Here is a 15,436-nt window from a genome sequence, read left to right as displayed (position 1 = left end):
TTAGGCAGAAGACAACAGATTCACTTTATCTGGATACATTCTTATGGTACTTCCAATCATTTTTTATTTAGGACCCAAAAATATGTCTCTTTAGTAAAATTTAAGATTTTCTATCATATTTTACTTCTTTAACAAGTAAAATGTAATGTATGGGGAAAGTATCTTATGACTTTTCTGCACATTTACAGGCAGAAGACAACAGGGTCACTTTATCTGGACACATTCTTATGGTACCTCCCATCATTTTTATTTAGGATCCAAAAAAATATGCCTCTTTAGTAAAATTTAAGATTTCTTTTATCATGGTTTACTTCTCTAAGAAGTAAAATGTAATATATGGAAAAGCATTTTATGAATTTCCTGCACATTTACTGAAAAAATACTTAAGTGTAGCATTTCATTCCTGCTGCTTCAAAGCATCAGTATATATACACACACACTGTGTGGCTTATTCTGCGGTTTAATTTTTCATACATTGATGGCACAACTTTTATCCCTATTATAATGGGTGTCAAAATTCCTCACCTAGACTCTGAGCCTAGGGCTAGTTCATAACTAGCTAGCTATTGAAACTAACAGTCCTAATGTGTGGGTATAAGGATGATTAATCATTGAGTAGAAAATACATTTTCGCATTGGAAATATTCTAATCTAATTATTCTTCCTTTGCTAGTATTGATTCTAAGTGATTTTATTTCAATCATGAAGACTCTAGGTCTAGTTAAGATGAAAAAATATATACCTTAAAGGAATGAACAGTGATTAGTCCATGTGTCTATCACTAAAAATAAACATAAAGAAAAATAGAAACTACTTCATTCTGTTCAGTCTCTGTATCTTATTAGTTCATATTTTCTATTCATATAAAAGGTATCAGGGAGGAAATAGTGTTGCTCTGTGTAACCTTTATACAACTACAGTGTCAATTATGCAAGAATCTCAAGTAATTCTGAAAAACTCTGCATACCTGCCTAAAAATAAAAGGACAAAAAAATGTGATAATGACTAGCACTCTCCCACTCTGGAAATGGAGAAACTAAGGACAAGAGAATTCAAATGACTTGCCCAAAAGTCATTCTACTAGAGAGTTTGTGAAGGGGAGAAGTTGGGGCTTCTGACTCCAGCTCCATCAATCTAACCAGCCAAGTGGGCAATGGATGCCAAAATCTTGTGCCCTATAAATAAACTGATGTTTTGTTCAGAAGCAAAAGTGTCGTTAATGTCTACTTTTTTTACAAGGGATTTGTGGAGATTTTTTTTATTTGCTTTTTTACCTCAGGTGTATGTTTTGCTATTTCTCTAATTAGAGTTGAAGCATTTTTCTTGACGTATTCATCCTTGTCCTTTAGGCACGTAAGAACCACAGGGAAAATTTCTGCTTCAACAACCATTTCTGCCAGGTCCACCGAATGCTTTGCTATCTGACTAAGAGCAGAAAGCACTTGACGCTATCGAACAAGAATAATTATTTAGACTCTGTTAGAGAGGCTTTGTAAACAATTTTCTTCATAGACGCATGACTTCATAGACTTTTCTACATAGACTTTCACAAGTCTGTGATATAAAGGAAAACAAGCATATATTCATGCTATTCTTATGACTTGAGTTTCATTCATATCCATGTGTTTTAATTAAAGATGCTCAGTGGTCTCTAAAGGCCAAGGTTTCTTTTCTATTTACTAAAGTTTCATACAATAGCAAATGATCAAATATTACCAAAAATTACCTTCAATTTAATAAAATTCCATAATTATACAGCATCCAAAATAGAAAATGATGCTGTATTTAGGTTACTGCTGCTGAAACTGACATTACAGGCCCAAGATTTTAATTTTGCCATAATAACGTCAATACTGTCTCAAAGAATTCTACTTTTCCTTTCATATAAACATTAGGATTTTTAAACATTGCAAAATATGCAGATGTTCCAAAAGTCTTAATGTGATTTTAGCACTAAGATTGTGGGGGGCATCGTATAAAGTACAATATCCATATTAATGTTTTTAAACCTCATTCAAAGCAATAACTGTAAACAAAAGATAATCATATTGCACGGCATTAGGATTTTTCTATATAAAACAGCAATTTGCATTAGTAGGAATATTTGAATTAGTAATATACTCCCAACATGGATGCATTCATGCTCCTTTTATAATATTTTATTTTATCACAAAGTGATTTTCCCTAATTGTCATTCTATTTCTAAAAATATATTTTAATGGCTTATTTTTTACACAACAGAAGACCTATGCAAGGTAACATCTGTTCTCAATGGAAATTAAGTGGCTATCTTTAGAAACTGTCATTGAACAATTCAATTCATATGCATTTTTGTTTCCTAATATTATTCATGGATATCTTCTGATTAAAAAAAACACACAACAAATGCCTTATTTCTAAAGTACCTTCAGTTTAGCATCAAGGTTCAGGATCATCTGTGCTAGGTGAGCAATAGCTCCTGCATCCACCACTGTCTGGGCTAATTCTGGAGAATGCTTGGAAATATCGCTGAGAGCTGAGGCAGCAATCCTTTTCAAAGCAATTTCTGGCTCCTGGATACAGAGTACTAAAAGGGGAACTGCTCCTGCATCCACCACAGCTTGCGACAGTTCTGTGGGTCCAAGAAAAGTAATTAAGTGAGTATGGGTGACTGACCCTTGTGCAAGCCATTTTTCACCCTGACAGATACAGCAAAGAAAAAAAGGGGAGGGTGAACTGCACTGTCTCGACATCTGCATTTCAAATCAGCCCTCCTGGTTTTCATAAACCATGTGGACCAATCCTGAGCTGAAAAGAATACAGGTCAATCGATGGACCTCCATTTACATGCACACATTTGAGGTAGATTAGGCTGAAATGGCTTGTTATTCTGGTTTTTTTTTTTTAAGAGAGAAAGAGAGAGTAAGCAGATGTCAGCTGTTTAAGCCCTGACTATTTTGCGTTTATCAATAGGCAAGCATTTTATGCACGGTTTACAATAACAGAGAAAATTGAAGTACTAAAATTTGACCAACCATCCTAATTAGGCAGTATTTGTCTGATTTATGTAAGCAAACATTAGCATGGATCATGTGTCAATGCAGTAAGAAAGGATTTTTAAAAATTCCGTTTCTTTTAAATCATTTATCAAAAATGATTTTTATTTTGTAAGGCAACACAAATGTCTATGCTACATATTTAAGAATTTTTAAAACATGGTCTGTTAATAAAAAAAATATGTTCTCTGATATACCTACATGCAAAACTTATTTTTTATTATTATTTATTTTTATTATAAAGTATAATTATTATTATAATTATTATTAATTAACATTAATGTTTAATCAGTTAATCTTTGCCATGTGAAAGACCAGGGATCGGGCCAATGTTTTAAGTAAATCAAAAGTTTTTCACTATATGATATATCAATTCATGTACATAATTCAGTGATATCAGTTACAGATGTCATTAATTTTTAAATGTTACATAACTGGAGAAAGGCTGACATCATTCATGCAAAGACTTTGAAAAGTACCACAGATTTAAACTTTCTTTGGAACAGTATTCATATCTATACTGATACATAACTAATTTTTAATGTCCCTTTTAAAAAAAAAAAAAAGTATTGCAAACCTTCCTTCCAAAATGGCCTCTCCCATGTCCCCTGTTTTCTAATGACACACCAACTTAAAACTGTTATATCTCAGTCGCTTAGATTTTCATTGAGCATCTTATTCAATGTCTTTCATTTAAGAAAATGTGTTTAATTCTCTTACTCAAAAAAAAAAGAGAAGAATGTGCCGTTAGTGAAACTTTACTTTCTCAAAAAATGTAGAGATTACTGACGATAATGCTAGAAAAGACAGCTGTTGTTTGCCCCAACTTTGTGTTTTTCTTTAAATTATTTTAAGAGCACAGATGCACTTAGATTCTATCACGTGATATTTACAATTTAGATAGGCTGTAGGGGCTGTTATGGCTTATACATTACCTACGAAACAAATGAAGAATTCAACCATTTTTTAAAAATTGTCTCACTTAGAAATGCATCTGGTTATTGAACATGAAGCGATGTTAGTATGTAATTTTCTCCAAAACTAAAAGCAAGTAAAAGAAAAATGAAGACAGAAGACAAAAGAGACAACAGACTACTGGAGTATCAAGTTAACAATCTAACAGATCCCTCTGAGGCAGCTTCAAAGCTGCTATAGCAAGCGTCTGAAGACTGAGGAGCAGGCAAGCGATACTATCTATCACTAGGCTGGAAATACAGCTCATATCCTTTCCCAATATTCACCTTTCATAAAGAATGAAAGCAGGAACTACATAGAAAGTTGAACTTTATATGCTTCTGATCCTCTATCGATTGATAATGTGATGTTTCTACTATATATACAATTTAAAGCATATAGACTATTCAAGAGTCCAGATAGTCTTTTATTGGAAATAGATGGTTTTTGGGCTAGGTCATGTTAAAACTTAACAGAGTATATATAATAAAATGGACTGAACCCATTTGCTTCAAAGGGGCCACCAAATTACTCCATCAGCTCATGTTTCTCCTTTTACATTATATTTAAGTTTAACTGAACATTTTCACAATCTCCACATGTACTTTTTCTTCCATTGTGAAATCATTAGGCTTGCATTTACTCCTTCGCCAAATACTACAAAGCTCAAATCAAACTTTGTTACATGACTTTAAATCCCATAAAGGCAGAGATTGTGTCTTATATTATCTTCCTATCTGTCCCAATATACATTAAGTAGATAATGATATTAAATTGAATTCCTCTGGTTGTTTTTAAGCACTCCATTCACTGACATCCCCTGGAGCACACAGAATGAGGCTAAACATGAGGCAGGTAGAATCTTCAAGTTGTCTTCAAATGTTTAAAGAGCTCTCCTTCAGTAGCAGGATTAGACTTTGGAGAGTCGTAGAGGACAGAAGTAAGAATGAAGGGTAGACATTAGGAGTACGCATTTAATTTAATATCAGAAATGATATGGGAGAAAATAGAAAATATTGCACTTATATACATATATACCTTTTATAGACCAACTTAATTTCTGGTTGTTTAAACTCAGTTTCACTGGTTGAAAAAAATCCTTCCCCTGATGAAGATGAGCATCTCATCTCAAACTTATAGCCCTACAGAATTTGTCCAAGGCACTATGGGTTAACAGATTTGCTCCATCACAAAGCCAGTGTAGTGTAAGTCAGAGGTAGAACTTGATACCAAGATAATCTTCTATCCATTCTTTTAGCAGTTTTCAAACTTCACTTTTGTCTCAGGATTTTCTCATACTCTTAAAAATTATTAAGGATTCCCCCCAAGAGAGCTTTTGTTTATGTGTGTTGTCTCTATTGATATTAAAACATATTACATTTTTGCGAAAATAGTTTTGACCTTTTTGACCCCTTAATAGAGTCTCAGAGTTCCCTAGGGGTCCCTGGACCACACTGTGAGATTCTACACTCTGTCGTTCTGTTTCTTATTATGTGTGTAGATGTTTCTGTGTATGTATATCATTTAGTGGTAGAGGCAGAATGGCATCATAGAAAAGCGGCCAGCTTTGGAAACAGGAAGACCCAGATCCAAATCCTGTACCTATTACATAGTAGCTTTGGGACCACAATTCCCACTTTCACTCCCTTCCCATGTCTAATCAGTTGCCAGATCTTGTCATCACCACTTCATGGCTCTCACGCCATCCCCTTTGATCACTCATAGAACTATTACCCTACCTCAGGCCCTCATCACTTCTTACCTGGATTATTAAATAGCCTCTTAGTTGATCTTCCTCTCTCAAGTCCCTTCTAATTTTTCCTCTACAAAGTGCATGGAATTTCATCTTATTCTCCTACTTAATAAACTCCAGTGGTTGACATGTAAAGCCTTTCACAATCATCCCAAGGTAAGATCTCCAGCCTTATTTCACATGCCTTCCCTGCATTTACACAATAGTCTAGGCAAATTGGCTGCTGAAGCAAGCACCTGTTCCTCATACCAAAAGCCCCTCCTTCTTCCACCTCTGTGCCTTGGGATTCCATACTTTATGCCTGGCTCCTTTCATCCACTTCTTAGAATCCTGTAGACCTCAGCTAAAGAATTACTTTCTACAAAAAATCTTTCTTGCCCTCTTGAACTGCCAGTGCCTTCTTCCCCAAAGTCTCTCTATTGGGTGTTTATGCATATACCTATGTGTACATGTCCTTTCTTCCAGCTGGCCTCAGGAGCAGGGACTCTGATTTTTGTGTCTCTAGTACAATATCTGGCACCTAGTAGGTACTTATTAAAGGTTTGTTAATTGATTGACCACAAGAAAATAATTTAGCCTTTCAGTTCCCCAAGTAACTCTCTAAAACTGTAGGTTATAGAAAAGTGACCCGTTCATATTGCAGAAAGGATTTTCCAAACTGAGAATTCCCTAAATTGGTCAAATCAGAGGTCTGGTACCAAAAAGTACATATTGTTATTATATTTCAATGAATCCTAGCAGGAAGAATCCTGAACTTGGAATCAACATGACTCGAGTTTAAGTCTAGGCTCTGACATACATATGCATGGGATTAGATGTCTTTGGGCAAGTCACTTCATTTACTCTCAAGCAGCCTCAGTTCCCTTTCTTTAAAATGATGATGATAATTCTGGAACAGTCTATACCTTTTATGTCAATGGGAAAAACACTTTGAGAGCAATATATTATATAAATGTGTAATTATTCCTAACAACTAAAGTGGTCTAAAAGTGGAAAGGGTTGCCTTGTGAGGTAAGGAGTTCACCTTATAGGAGGGGATCAAGTGGAAGCTAGACAGCTACGTAATATTTCATCAACTTCCTTATCTGACTCAGATTTTTAAAAGGAAAGAATGCATAAGCATTTTTTTAGCTTGGATGTCTTGGGCAAAAAAAAGTAGTGAATGGTGAGCTTGTGATTAATGTTGATAAAGATGTTGGGTATTTACTATTTTAAATTATAGTCAGACTGACAAATTATTTTCTTTCAAAATGTGACTTTTCTTCAAAATGAGAAGCAGAAAAACAAAGTGGAAAGACCCTGGATTTGTCATCAGAGCACCCAGATTCAGATCCCTGTACTGCCACTGGGGGCATTTTGGGGTTCCATTCATTTACTGAAACCACTTAACCTTTGAACTTCAGTTACTTTTCATGTAAAGGAGCTTAAATAAAATTCATTCTACCTTTACAGGGTCGCTTCAAGGTTCAAACAAGTTAATATTTGTAAAGCACTTTGTAAATCATAAAGAAGTCTATAAATATAAAATGTTATGATAGACCTAAAGATAATTTTGACACAAAAGAAACAAGAGTGTAAAGGTTTATTATGCCAAGAAAATGAAACATTTTCATGGCATATAAGGTCATCGGCAATTGAAGTAGGGTTTGTTTTTTTTAACAGTCGCAGCAATTGCATCTCATGGACAAAATAGCAGAGAAGGCATAGTCATTTTCAACTAATCAATTTCTCGATATCAAGCAAAAGTAGTCCTTCTTTACTTGTTCATCCTTTCCCAAATTCCCTTAAACCACATCCTTACTGTATTACTGTTATTTTTTAAATCTATTTTTAGAAGTATTATGTCTTGAAAAATAAACTATTAACCTATTTTAATAACTGTACATGATCAGAAATAAAGGCAAATTATTTGAATGGCATCTTATTTACCCAGAAAGGATGGGAAACATGAAAGCTGTTCATTGCATGCCCTCAGATAAGAGAACATACAGTGTTCAGATTTGATACTAGACCATGTCAGTAAAGGAATAACTGGTGCCTTTCTGTCCCATGAATGGCTCATTGTTGAGCAGTGAAACTGAGCCAGCCTCCTCTATGAGAATGTGACATCAGAAACAAAGATCAGCTAATCACATTCCTCTTTTGTTTCCCTCACCTTGTATTTTTTAATCCCTCTGATAATATCTATAATTCCTCTAGAAAATGTATGATGGAACGTATACAGATATGGCTCTTTGAATATGTATGATGGGAGAAAATTATGTGTAGTATTCTCCCTTCCTTAGGTTCTAATATAGCTGCTGTTTAAAACTTTTCTTTTTTTTACAGCATTTTTTTAAATGCTGTCTTTATCTTTTATCTTTTATTACATGTGGGGAGTTTATTGGAGCTCTATAGAGTAACTTTTTTGTTCAAGTTCAAAAACTCAATAGAATATAAACTCCTTGTTGTTTGTTGTTGTTCAGTTGTTTCCAGTTGCATCCAACTCTTTATGACACCATTTGGGATTTTCTTGCCAAAGATACTGGAATGGTTTGCTATTTCCATCTTCTGCTCATTTTATAGATGAGGAAATTGACGTGCATAAGGTTATATGACTTGCCCAGAGTCACACAGCTAGTAAATGCCTGAGGTAAGATTTGAACTCAAGAAGATGAATCTTCATGACTTCAGTCCTGGTGCTCTATCTACTGTGCTACCTAGTTATACAGACTCCTTCAGAGCAATTTAATTCATTTTTGCCTTTGTAATCATTCTCCTCTTCCTACTCCTTCTCCAGATTGCAGTAGAATGTCTTGCACTTATCTTTAGTTGATTGTAATTTGAACTATAAATTAAAAAGTTAAAGGGAGCCTGTTCTGGCTCAGGTTCAGATTCCAAATATTTCTTTACTAACAGAAAAATGACTCACAATACCCTCATGACGGAGAAGGAAATGGAAAGCCATTCCAGTATCCTTGCCAAAAAAAAAAAAAAAAAACATGGATAGCTTTGGTCCATGAGGTCACAGGGAGTCGGACAAGTCTAAACAACACACCCTCGTGATAAAGGGAAGGGAAGACTAAAGACGACACACAAACCAGAGATGAGAAAATGACATTTATAATGATTGGAGGCATAAATACTAACCAGCCAACCATACATTCTAACAAATTGCTTGTTAGGGTCAGTGGAAAGAGATTGACCCTACGTTGAATGAAAAGGAAGAAGTAATGCCTTGAAAGGGTATAATTGAGGAAACAAAGCAATTCTGGCAAAAAAAAAAAATGGCTTTGCCTTCACTATCCTCATAATGACCTCAACCTTCTCCTTCAATCCTGGCTGTGATGACTTGGTCTAGAATCCTATGCTGCACCTCCAGTCTTTGGCACTGTGTTTCTGCAGCATCAGGTCAGTTAAAGTTAAAAACCTAGACCCAGTAAACAAGAGCAGACTATATGAATGGGAGGATAACAAAAATTAAAGGGAGGCTCCAAAAGGACTTTTGTATTTTAAGAACACTTATGGACACCTAAAAATTGACCTGAGAAAGGGTGAGCAGGCTTAATTTGCTTAAATCATGTGCCTGTAGAACCTTAAGAAAGGGACTGGGGGAAAGAGACAGATAAGTGATCCACAGAAAGGATTCATTCTAAAGATAAAAAGTTCTAATGTAAGACTCCATATGCTTTTATAAAAAATGAGAAAATTATGTATTGTATCATAAGTGCATATAATTTAAAAATAATGGTTACTGACAGATTTGTTTAAGTTTATTGTTTTCATTGCTTTTTAATGTTAATTCAAAATGTAATTAGCTTGGTTTTTTTAATACTCCCTATTTCTAAATCCTATAAAAGTTATGTTTCATTCTGGTGTTTTGCCATTCATGAGTCAAGCTTTTCTTTGTACTCAAGTAGCTTCCATCCGCCAGTTAAAAGATGGGCCAGTTTTTGCATATGGCCTTAACATGTATAGACTTCTAAAAATCTGGTCACCACTTAGAACAGGAAACTTAAGTCAGTGTTCCATCTGATGCTTTCTATGATGGGCAAAATGTATTTATGATTTTCTTAAAAGACATAGCCCAGATAATTATAATTACTAAAGAAAAACAAATATAATTATTTTCTATCATTTCAAAATTGAAAGAAATATTGTGATCTGATAACACATAATGACAATCACTAAATCAAAATTTACATAATTCATTGTGGCCTGAACATACCAGTCTCTTGTTTGTTATTTAGATACAACTGAGACTATAAATAAATTTGCTTTGTATTTGTTTAAACTTTCTCTTTCAGGATTTAACTTTAAGTTACTTGGTTTGAAGACAAGATACCCCAGCTCCTTTAAAATTGGTCAATAAAATGCTGGATAAATCACACTAAGTGATAAATTATAATCATTTAGCACAAATGCAACAACACTATAAACTGCCCCTCAACACACACACACACACACACACACACACACACACACACACACACACACACACACACACACACCACCCCTTCCGATAATCAGCCTAGAATTGCTCAAAAGAGATGGGAGAGCTCATGCCTACTCTGGTTCTTAAGGTAGGATAACTTAAAAGCAAATAAAAAGAAATGTCCATTTGGTATTTAGCTTTGGACTCTATTTTAACAGCCCTAAACAAGCTGATTCAGAAAGTTAAATGCCCCTCAATCCCAACTCTCCAAAAAATCTGACAAAAGTAAAGATCTGAGAAATATCTGAGAAATAGAAAGTGGATACCTACTCGTAGTCAGGGATGCCTCTGACATACCTAATTTGCCAGCATAAACTATATAAAAATCTTTAAGATCTCATTTTAGTTAGATAATAAAGATCTCTATTTGACACAAAAGAGCATTTTTTCCTCTGGGTATAATTAAGTCTCTATGGAATTTTCCCAAAGTGAGGCCCACAGAGAGACTAGACCTTTTCCTTCATATTAGTCTTATTAGGAATTATCTAAGTGGGCATTAGCTAGCCAAATATGCTCAACTAAAAAAATTGAGAAGAATTTTCAAATAAAATGTGTATGCATGGAAATAATCAGTTCAAGTAGTATATATTTCCTATGGAGGTGAAGGATCTCTTATCCTAGACTAACTCCTATTGAAGATCAAGCTGTGTTTGATTTAATTCTGTTCACTCATTGCTATATTTGCCCTATTCAATGGCCATAACTTTGGCCAATGGTAAGAGAATGAAATAGCATAAAAATTGGTGCTTCCCAAAGCATCCCTCAGAACACTGGGAGTTTCCCCAAGCTGGGCTGGGGGGATGCCCAAAGAAAAAGTGCTAAAGGCAGGCAAGCACACACCACAAACCTGCTCGTTTCACTGTCTATCCACTCTGGACAATGTTCATCTTCTGCTGCTGAAGCTGACCAGCAGATACTGGTTGAAATTGCTCACCTATCGAAAACTTAGCTAATTAGATCAATCACTAGACATGGTCAGTTGGGTCATTCTGGGTATAGTAAAGACATTTTCATGCCCCAAAGCATTCATTTAAGTGCCTGCTATGTGTTAAGCAGAGGATTACAAAGAAAGACAAAAAAAAAAAAGTTCCTGCTTCTAAGAAGTTTAGTCTAATGGAGAAAAATACAAACATTTATGTATAAATATGAATACAGGATAAACTTTAGGTGATCCATAGAGGGGAAACACAGGGTTTTAATAAGGGGGAATAAAGAAAGACTTCTGGAAGACTGTAGAATTTTAGCTTGGAAAAGGAGCCCAGGAAACAGGAAGTGGAAGAAAATCCCAAGCATGGGGGACAGCCAGTGAAAATGCAAGGAGTCAGAAGATGAAGTGTCTTGTTCAAGGAATAGCTCAGTGTCACTGGATTGAAGATGAATTACAAAGAGTGAGTGGGTGGAGGGCAGTGAGTAATGTATAAGAAGCCTGGAAAGGTAGGAGGGGGTCAAGTTATGAAGGGCTTTGAATGCTGGAGAGAGGATTTTATATTTGATCCTGGAGATATGAGAAAACCAAGGTCAGACCTGGGAATTAGATCAATTTGTCATCATACGCACGTTTTCATCCTTTTACATTTTACTTTCTTTTACAAACACTATACGTAGGTTCCCCAGGTTCTTTTTATAAGGTAATATAACATGGGGCAGCTAGGTGGCACAGGCTTGGAGTTGGGGAGACCTGGATTCAAATCTGTCCTCAAACACTTCCTAGCTATGTGACCCTAGGTAAGTCACTTAACCCCATTTGCCTATCCTTTGCCTTTTGTTCTTAGTGTTGTTACTAAGACAGAAAATAAGGAGGGTTGTTGGGTTTTTGGTTTTTGTTTTTTTTTTGGTGGGGAGGTATAATATATAGTGATACTACTGGCTAGAAAATTCATGTCTCATATGCTTATCATTTACTATTTATTAATGACTGTAAAAGAATCAAAGTAACACATAAACTGAAAAGGAAAACTATTGAACTAATAATTCAATTAACCCAATAAGTCTCGTATTGAGTGCCTACTAAGTGCAAAACAACTAGCATCCCCTTGTCCTCTAGAAGCTTCCATTTCACTGGGAAAATGCAAGATATAAACAAGTAGATCCTACTAAAAGCAATCTGAGAGAATATTAAATAATTAGGGGAACCATGAAGGACTTCTCATAGTAGGCAGCATGTGAATGGAAATTCCAATGAGGCTTGGAATTCAAAAAGTCAAAGAAGGGAAGGAATATATTCCAGGACAGAGGAAGAGCTTGTGCTAAGGCATGAAGGTAGGAAATGGAATGCCAAGTTTAAGGAACAGCAAGGTAGTCAGTTTGACTAATGTAAAATAAGACTTTAGAAAAAATAGGCTAGAGAGAGTTTGGGAAAGGCTTTAGTACTTTATCTTGGGAGCCAAAGGGAACCACTCTCTGTTCTTGAAGGAGAAAAAGACATGATTATACTTATGCTTTAGGAAGATCATTTTGATAGTTTCGTGGAAAAAAAATGAGAAAAGGAAGAGACTGGAAAGTGGCAGCCCAATTAGGAGATTGGCTAGAAGCAATCAGGCTCAGAACTACAGTGATTATACACAAGTGGAGAAAAGGGGATGGATGAGGACTATTGAGCAGATGCAGAATCAGAAATATGTGAAATATAATAGCATATTGGAGGTGGATTGAAAGAAGGTAACTTTGAACCTGGGTACATAAAAGGATGATGATGGCATCAATAAAAAAAAGGGAAGTTTGGAGAGGGATTGGGTTTTGAAGTATGATAATGGATTCGCTTTTAGACATAACTGACTTAGAAAGGACTTTAGAGATCATCAAATCCAACCCCTCATCTTTTAGAAGTGGAAATTAATGACTAGAGACATCAAGTCCAAGTCACACAATTAAACAAGTAGCAGGGCCACAATTCTTACTCCAAATCCAAGTCTTTCCACTATCATCAAGTTACCTTTTTCATTTGGGAAGAACTAATGTACCTTTCTCATTGCCCTGCTCACTACTCCAACCACAGGCAACTCACTGTTTGCCTAAATTCCCTTAACTATAAAATGGGGCTAATAAAAGCCACATCCCAGGGTTGTTGTGAGGCTCAAATGAGAACATATTTGTAACACACTTAACACAGTTTCTGGCACATAGCAGGCACTATATAAATATTGTTGTGGGTTCTTGTTCCTCTTCTACCAACATAGTCCAATTCCTGCCCAGACTTTTACTTCTATGTCCCTCTGAGAAAAAATACTAACTCTAAGACTTGAAAAAAATTCCATCCTTTCTTCTCATCATTTTCCTCTTCAATATGATGCTAGCCCTTGCTTTTTGAATGTGTGTGGAATAAAAAGTGTTTGTAAATATTTTGAGTGCTATCATTCTTCTCCTTTGAGCATCATTCTAGGAGATGGTGAAAGATTCCAGTTTTCTTCCTTTACAACTATTCTATTGTACTTCATCTGCGATGATTATAGAATTTCAGAGCTATTAAAATCCTTATACAGATTGGCTAAAATGATAGCAGGGGAGAGTAATGAATGTTGGAGGGGATGTGGCAAAACTGGGACATTGATGCACTGCTGGTGGAGTTGTGAACTGATCCAACCATTCTGGATGGCAATTTGGAACTATGCCCAAAGAGCAATAAAAGAATGCCTGCCCTTTGATCCAGCCATACCATTGCTGGGATTGTACCCCAAAGAGACCATAGATAAACAGACTTGCACAAAAATATTTATAGCCGCGCTCTTTGTGGTGGCAAAAAACTGGAAAACAAGAGTATGCCCTTCAATTGGGGAATGGCTGAACAAATTGTGGTATATGTTGGTGATGGAATACTATTGTAATCAGAATAATAAACTGGAGGAATTCCATGTGAACTGGAAAGACCTCCAGGAATTGATGCAGAGTGAAAGGAGCAGAGCCAGAAGAACATTGTACACAGAGACTGATACACTGTGGTAAAATTGAATGTAATGGACTTCTGTACTAACCGCAATGCAATGACCCAGGACTATTCTGAGGGATTTATAGAAAAGAACACTATCCACATTCAGAGGAAGAACTACAGGAGTGGAAACACAGAAGAAAAACAACTGCCTGAACACATGGGTTGATGAGGACATGATTAGGGATGTAGACCCGAAAAGACCACACCAATGTAACTATCAATAATATGTAAATAAGTCTTGACTGACCACACATGTTAAAACCAGTGGAAATGCAAGTTAGTTATGGTGGGGGCGGGGGAAGGGGGAGATTTGAGGGGGTGAAGGGTAAAGTAAAAACATGATTATGTAAAAAAAAATTATGTAACCATGGAAAATTTTCTAAAAATAAATTATAAAAAATTTTTAAAATCCTTATAGATAAACTAATCTAACTTTATATCATAAACAAAGAATGCAATGTTCAGAAAGGGGAAGTTAATTGCCCAAGGTCACTAAGGAAACAGAAAGAGGCTTTAAACCCAGATCCTCTGATACCAAACTCAGTACTCTCATAATACCATCCTGATCTGTTGATTTCCTCTGGGTAGCCATGAGGTAGAGGTAGTTCCTTCCTTAACCACCCCAATCTAAGGGCACAGAATGTAGTCAATGAGAAATATTCGAAATATTCCACTACCATTCCTCAGTAAATACCAACATTATCTCCCAAATTTATTGGCTCCTATTTGGCTGACATAGTAATTTTCCACTTAATCTCTAATACTTTATGGGACTTAGTGTGTTTTGAAATCTGTCTGTAGGATGAAGAGTGTTCTCACATGTGGAAACCAAACGTCAGGAATTAGAAACAGCATTACTCAGCAGGATTTTCAGACATTCAGAGAACAATTTTGTTTGTTTTTTTGTTTTTTAAAGAAGAATGACACTTACAAAAATGAATAATATGGAAATGTGTTTTGCATGATAATACAAAAATAACCCAGATTGAATTACTTGTCAGCTCTGGGAGCTCTGGGAAGGAAGAAGGGAGGGAGACAATACGAATCATATGACCTTGGAAAACTTACGTGAAAATCTGTTATTAAAATAAGTTGTTTAAAGAAAACTTAAGAAAAAAGAATGAGAAAATAGTACACATGGTCCTTTTTATACTAGAAACACAGAATCTCTTAGAAGGCTGGAAAACCTGCCAAAGAGTTTTCTTATAAATTGTCATGTGACATCATTTTATTTCAGTTTTTTTCCTCTATAATGGCAATGACATCCATTAGCAAAAACAGACCTAGAATACATA

At 35.5% G+C, this 15,436-nt stretch overlaps 1 protein-coding gene across 1 annotated transcript in view; it reads right to left on the bottom strand.

The window, feature by feature from the left end:
- The window catches only part of SPAG6 (sperm associated antigen 6), a 71,826-nt gene that overhangs the window by 27,721 nt on the left and 28,669 nt on the right, over positions 1-15,436 (bottom strand). Inside the window, exons 5-6 of the mRNA XM_044678544.1 lie at positions 2,406-2,611; positions 1,275-1,448 (exon numbers count right to left, since the gene is read on the bottom strand). Coding sequence (XP_044534479.1) covers positions 1,275-1,448; positions 2,406-2,611 — 380 coding nt within the window. The remainder of the gene's footprint in view (positions 1-1,274; positions 1,449-2,405; positions 2,612-15,436) is intronic.

The sequence above is a fragment of the Gracilinanus agilis genome, chromosome 5 (genome assembly GCF_016433145.1).
Source record: "Gracilinanus agilis isolate LMUSP501 chromosome 5, AgileGrace, whole genome shotgun sequence".
NCBI lineage: Eukaryota > Metazoa > Chordata > Mammalia > Didelphimorphia > Didelphidae > Gracilinanus > Gracilinanus agilis.
Note: the sequence above shows the minus strand (reverse complement) of the source record. Positions and strands in the feature narration are given on the sequence as shown.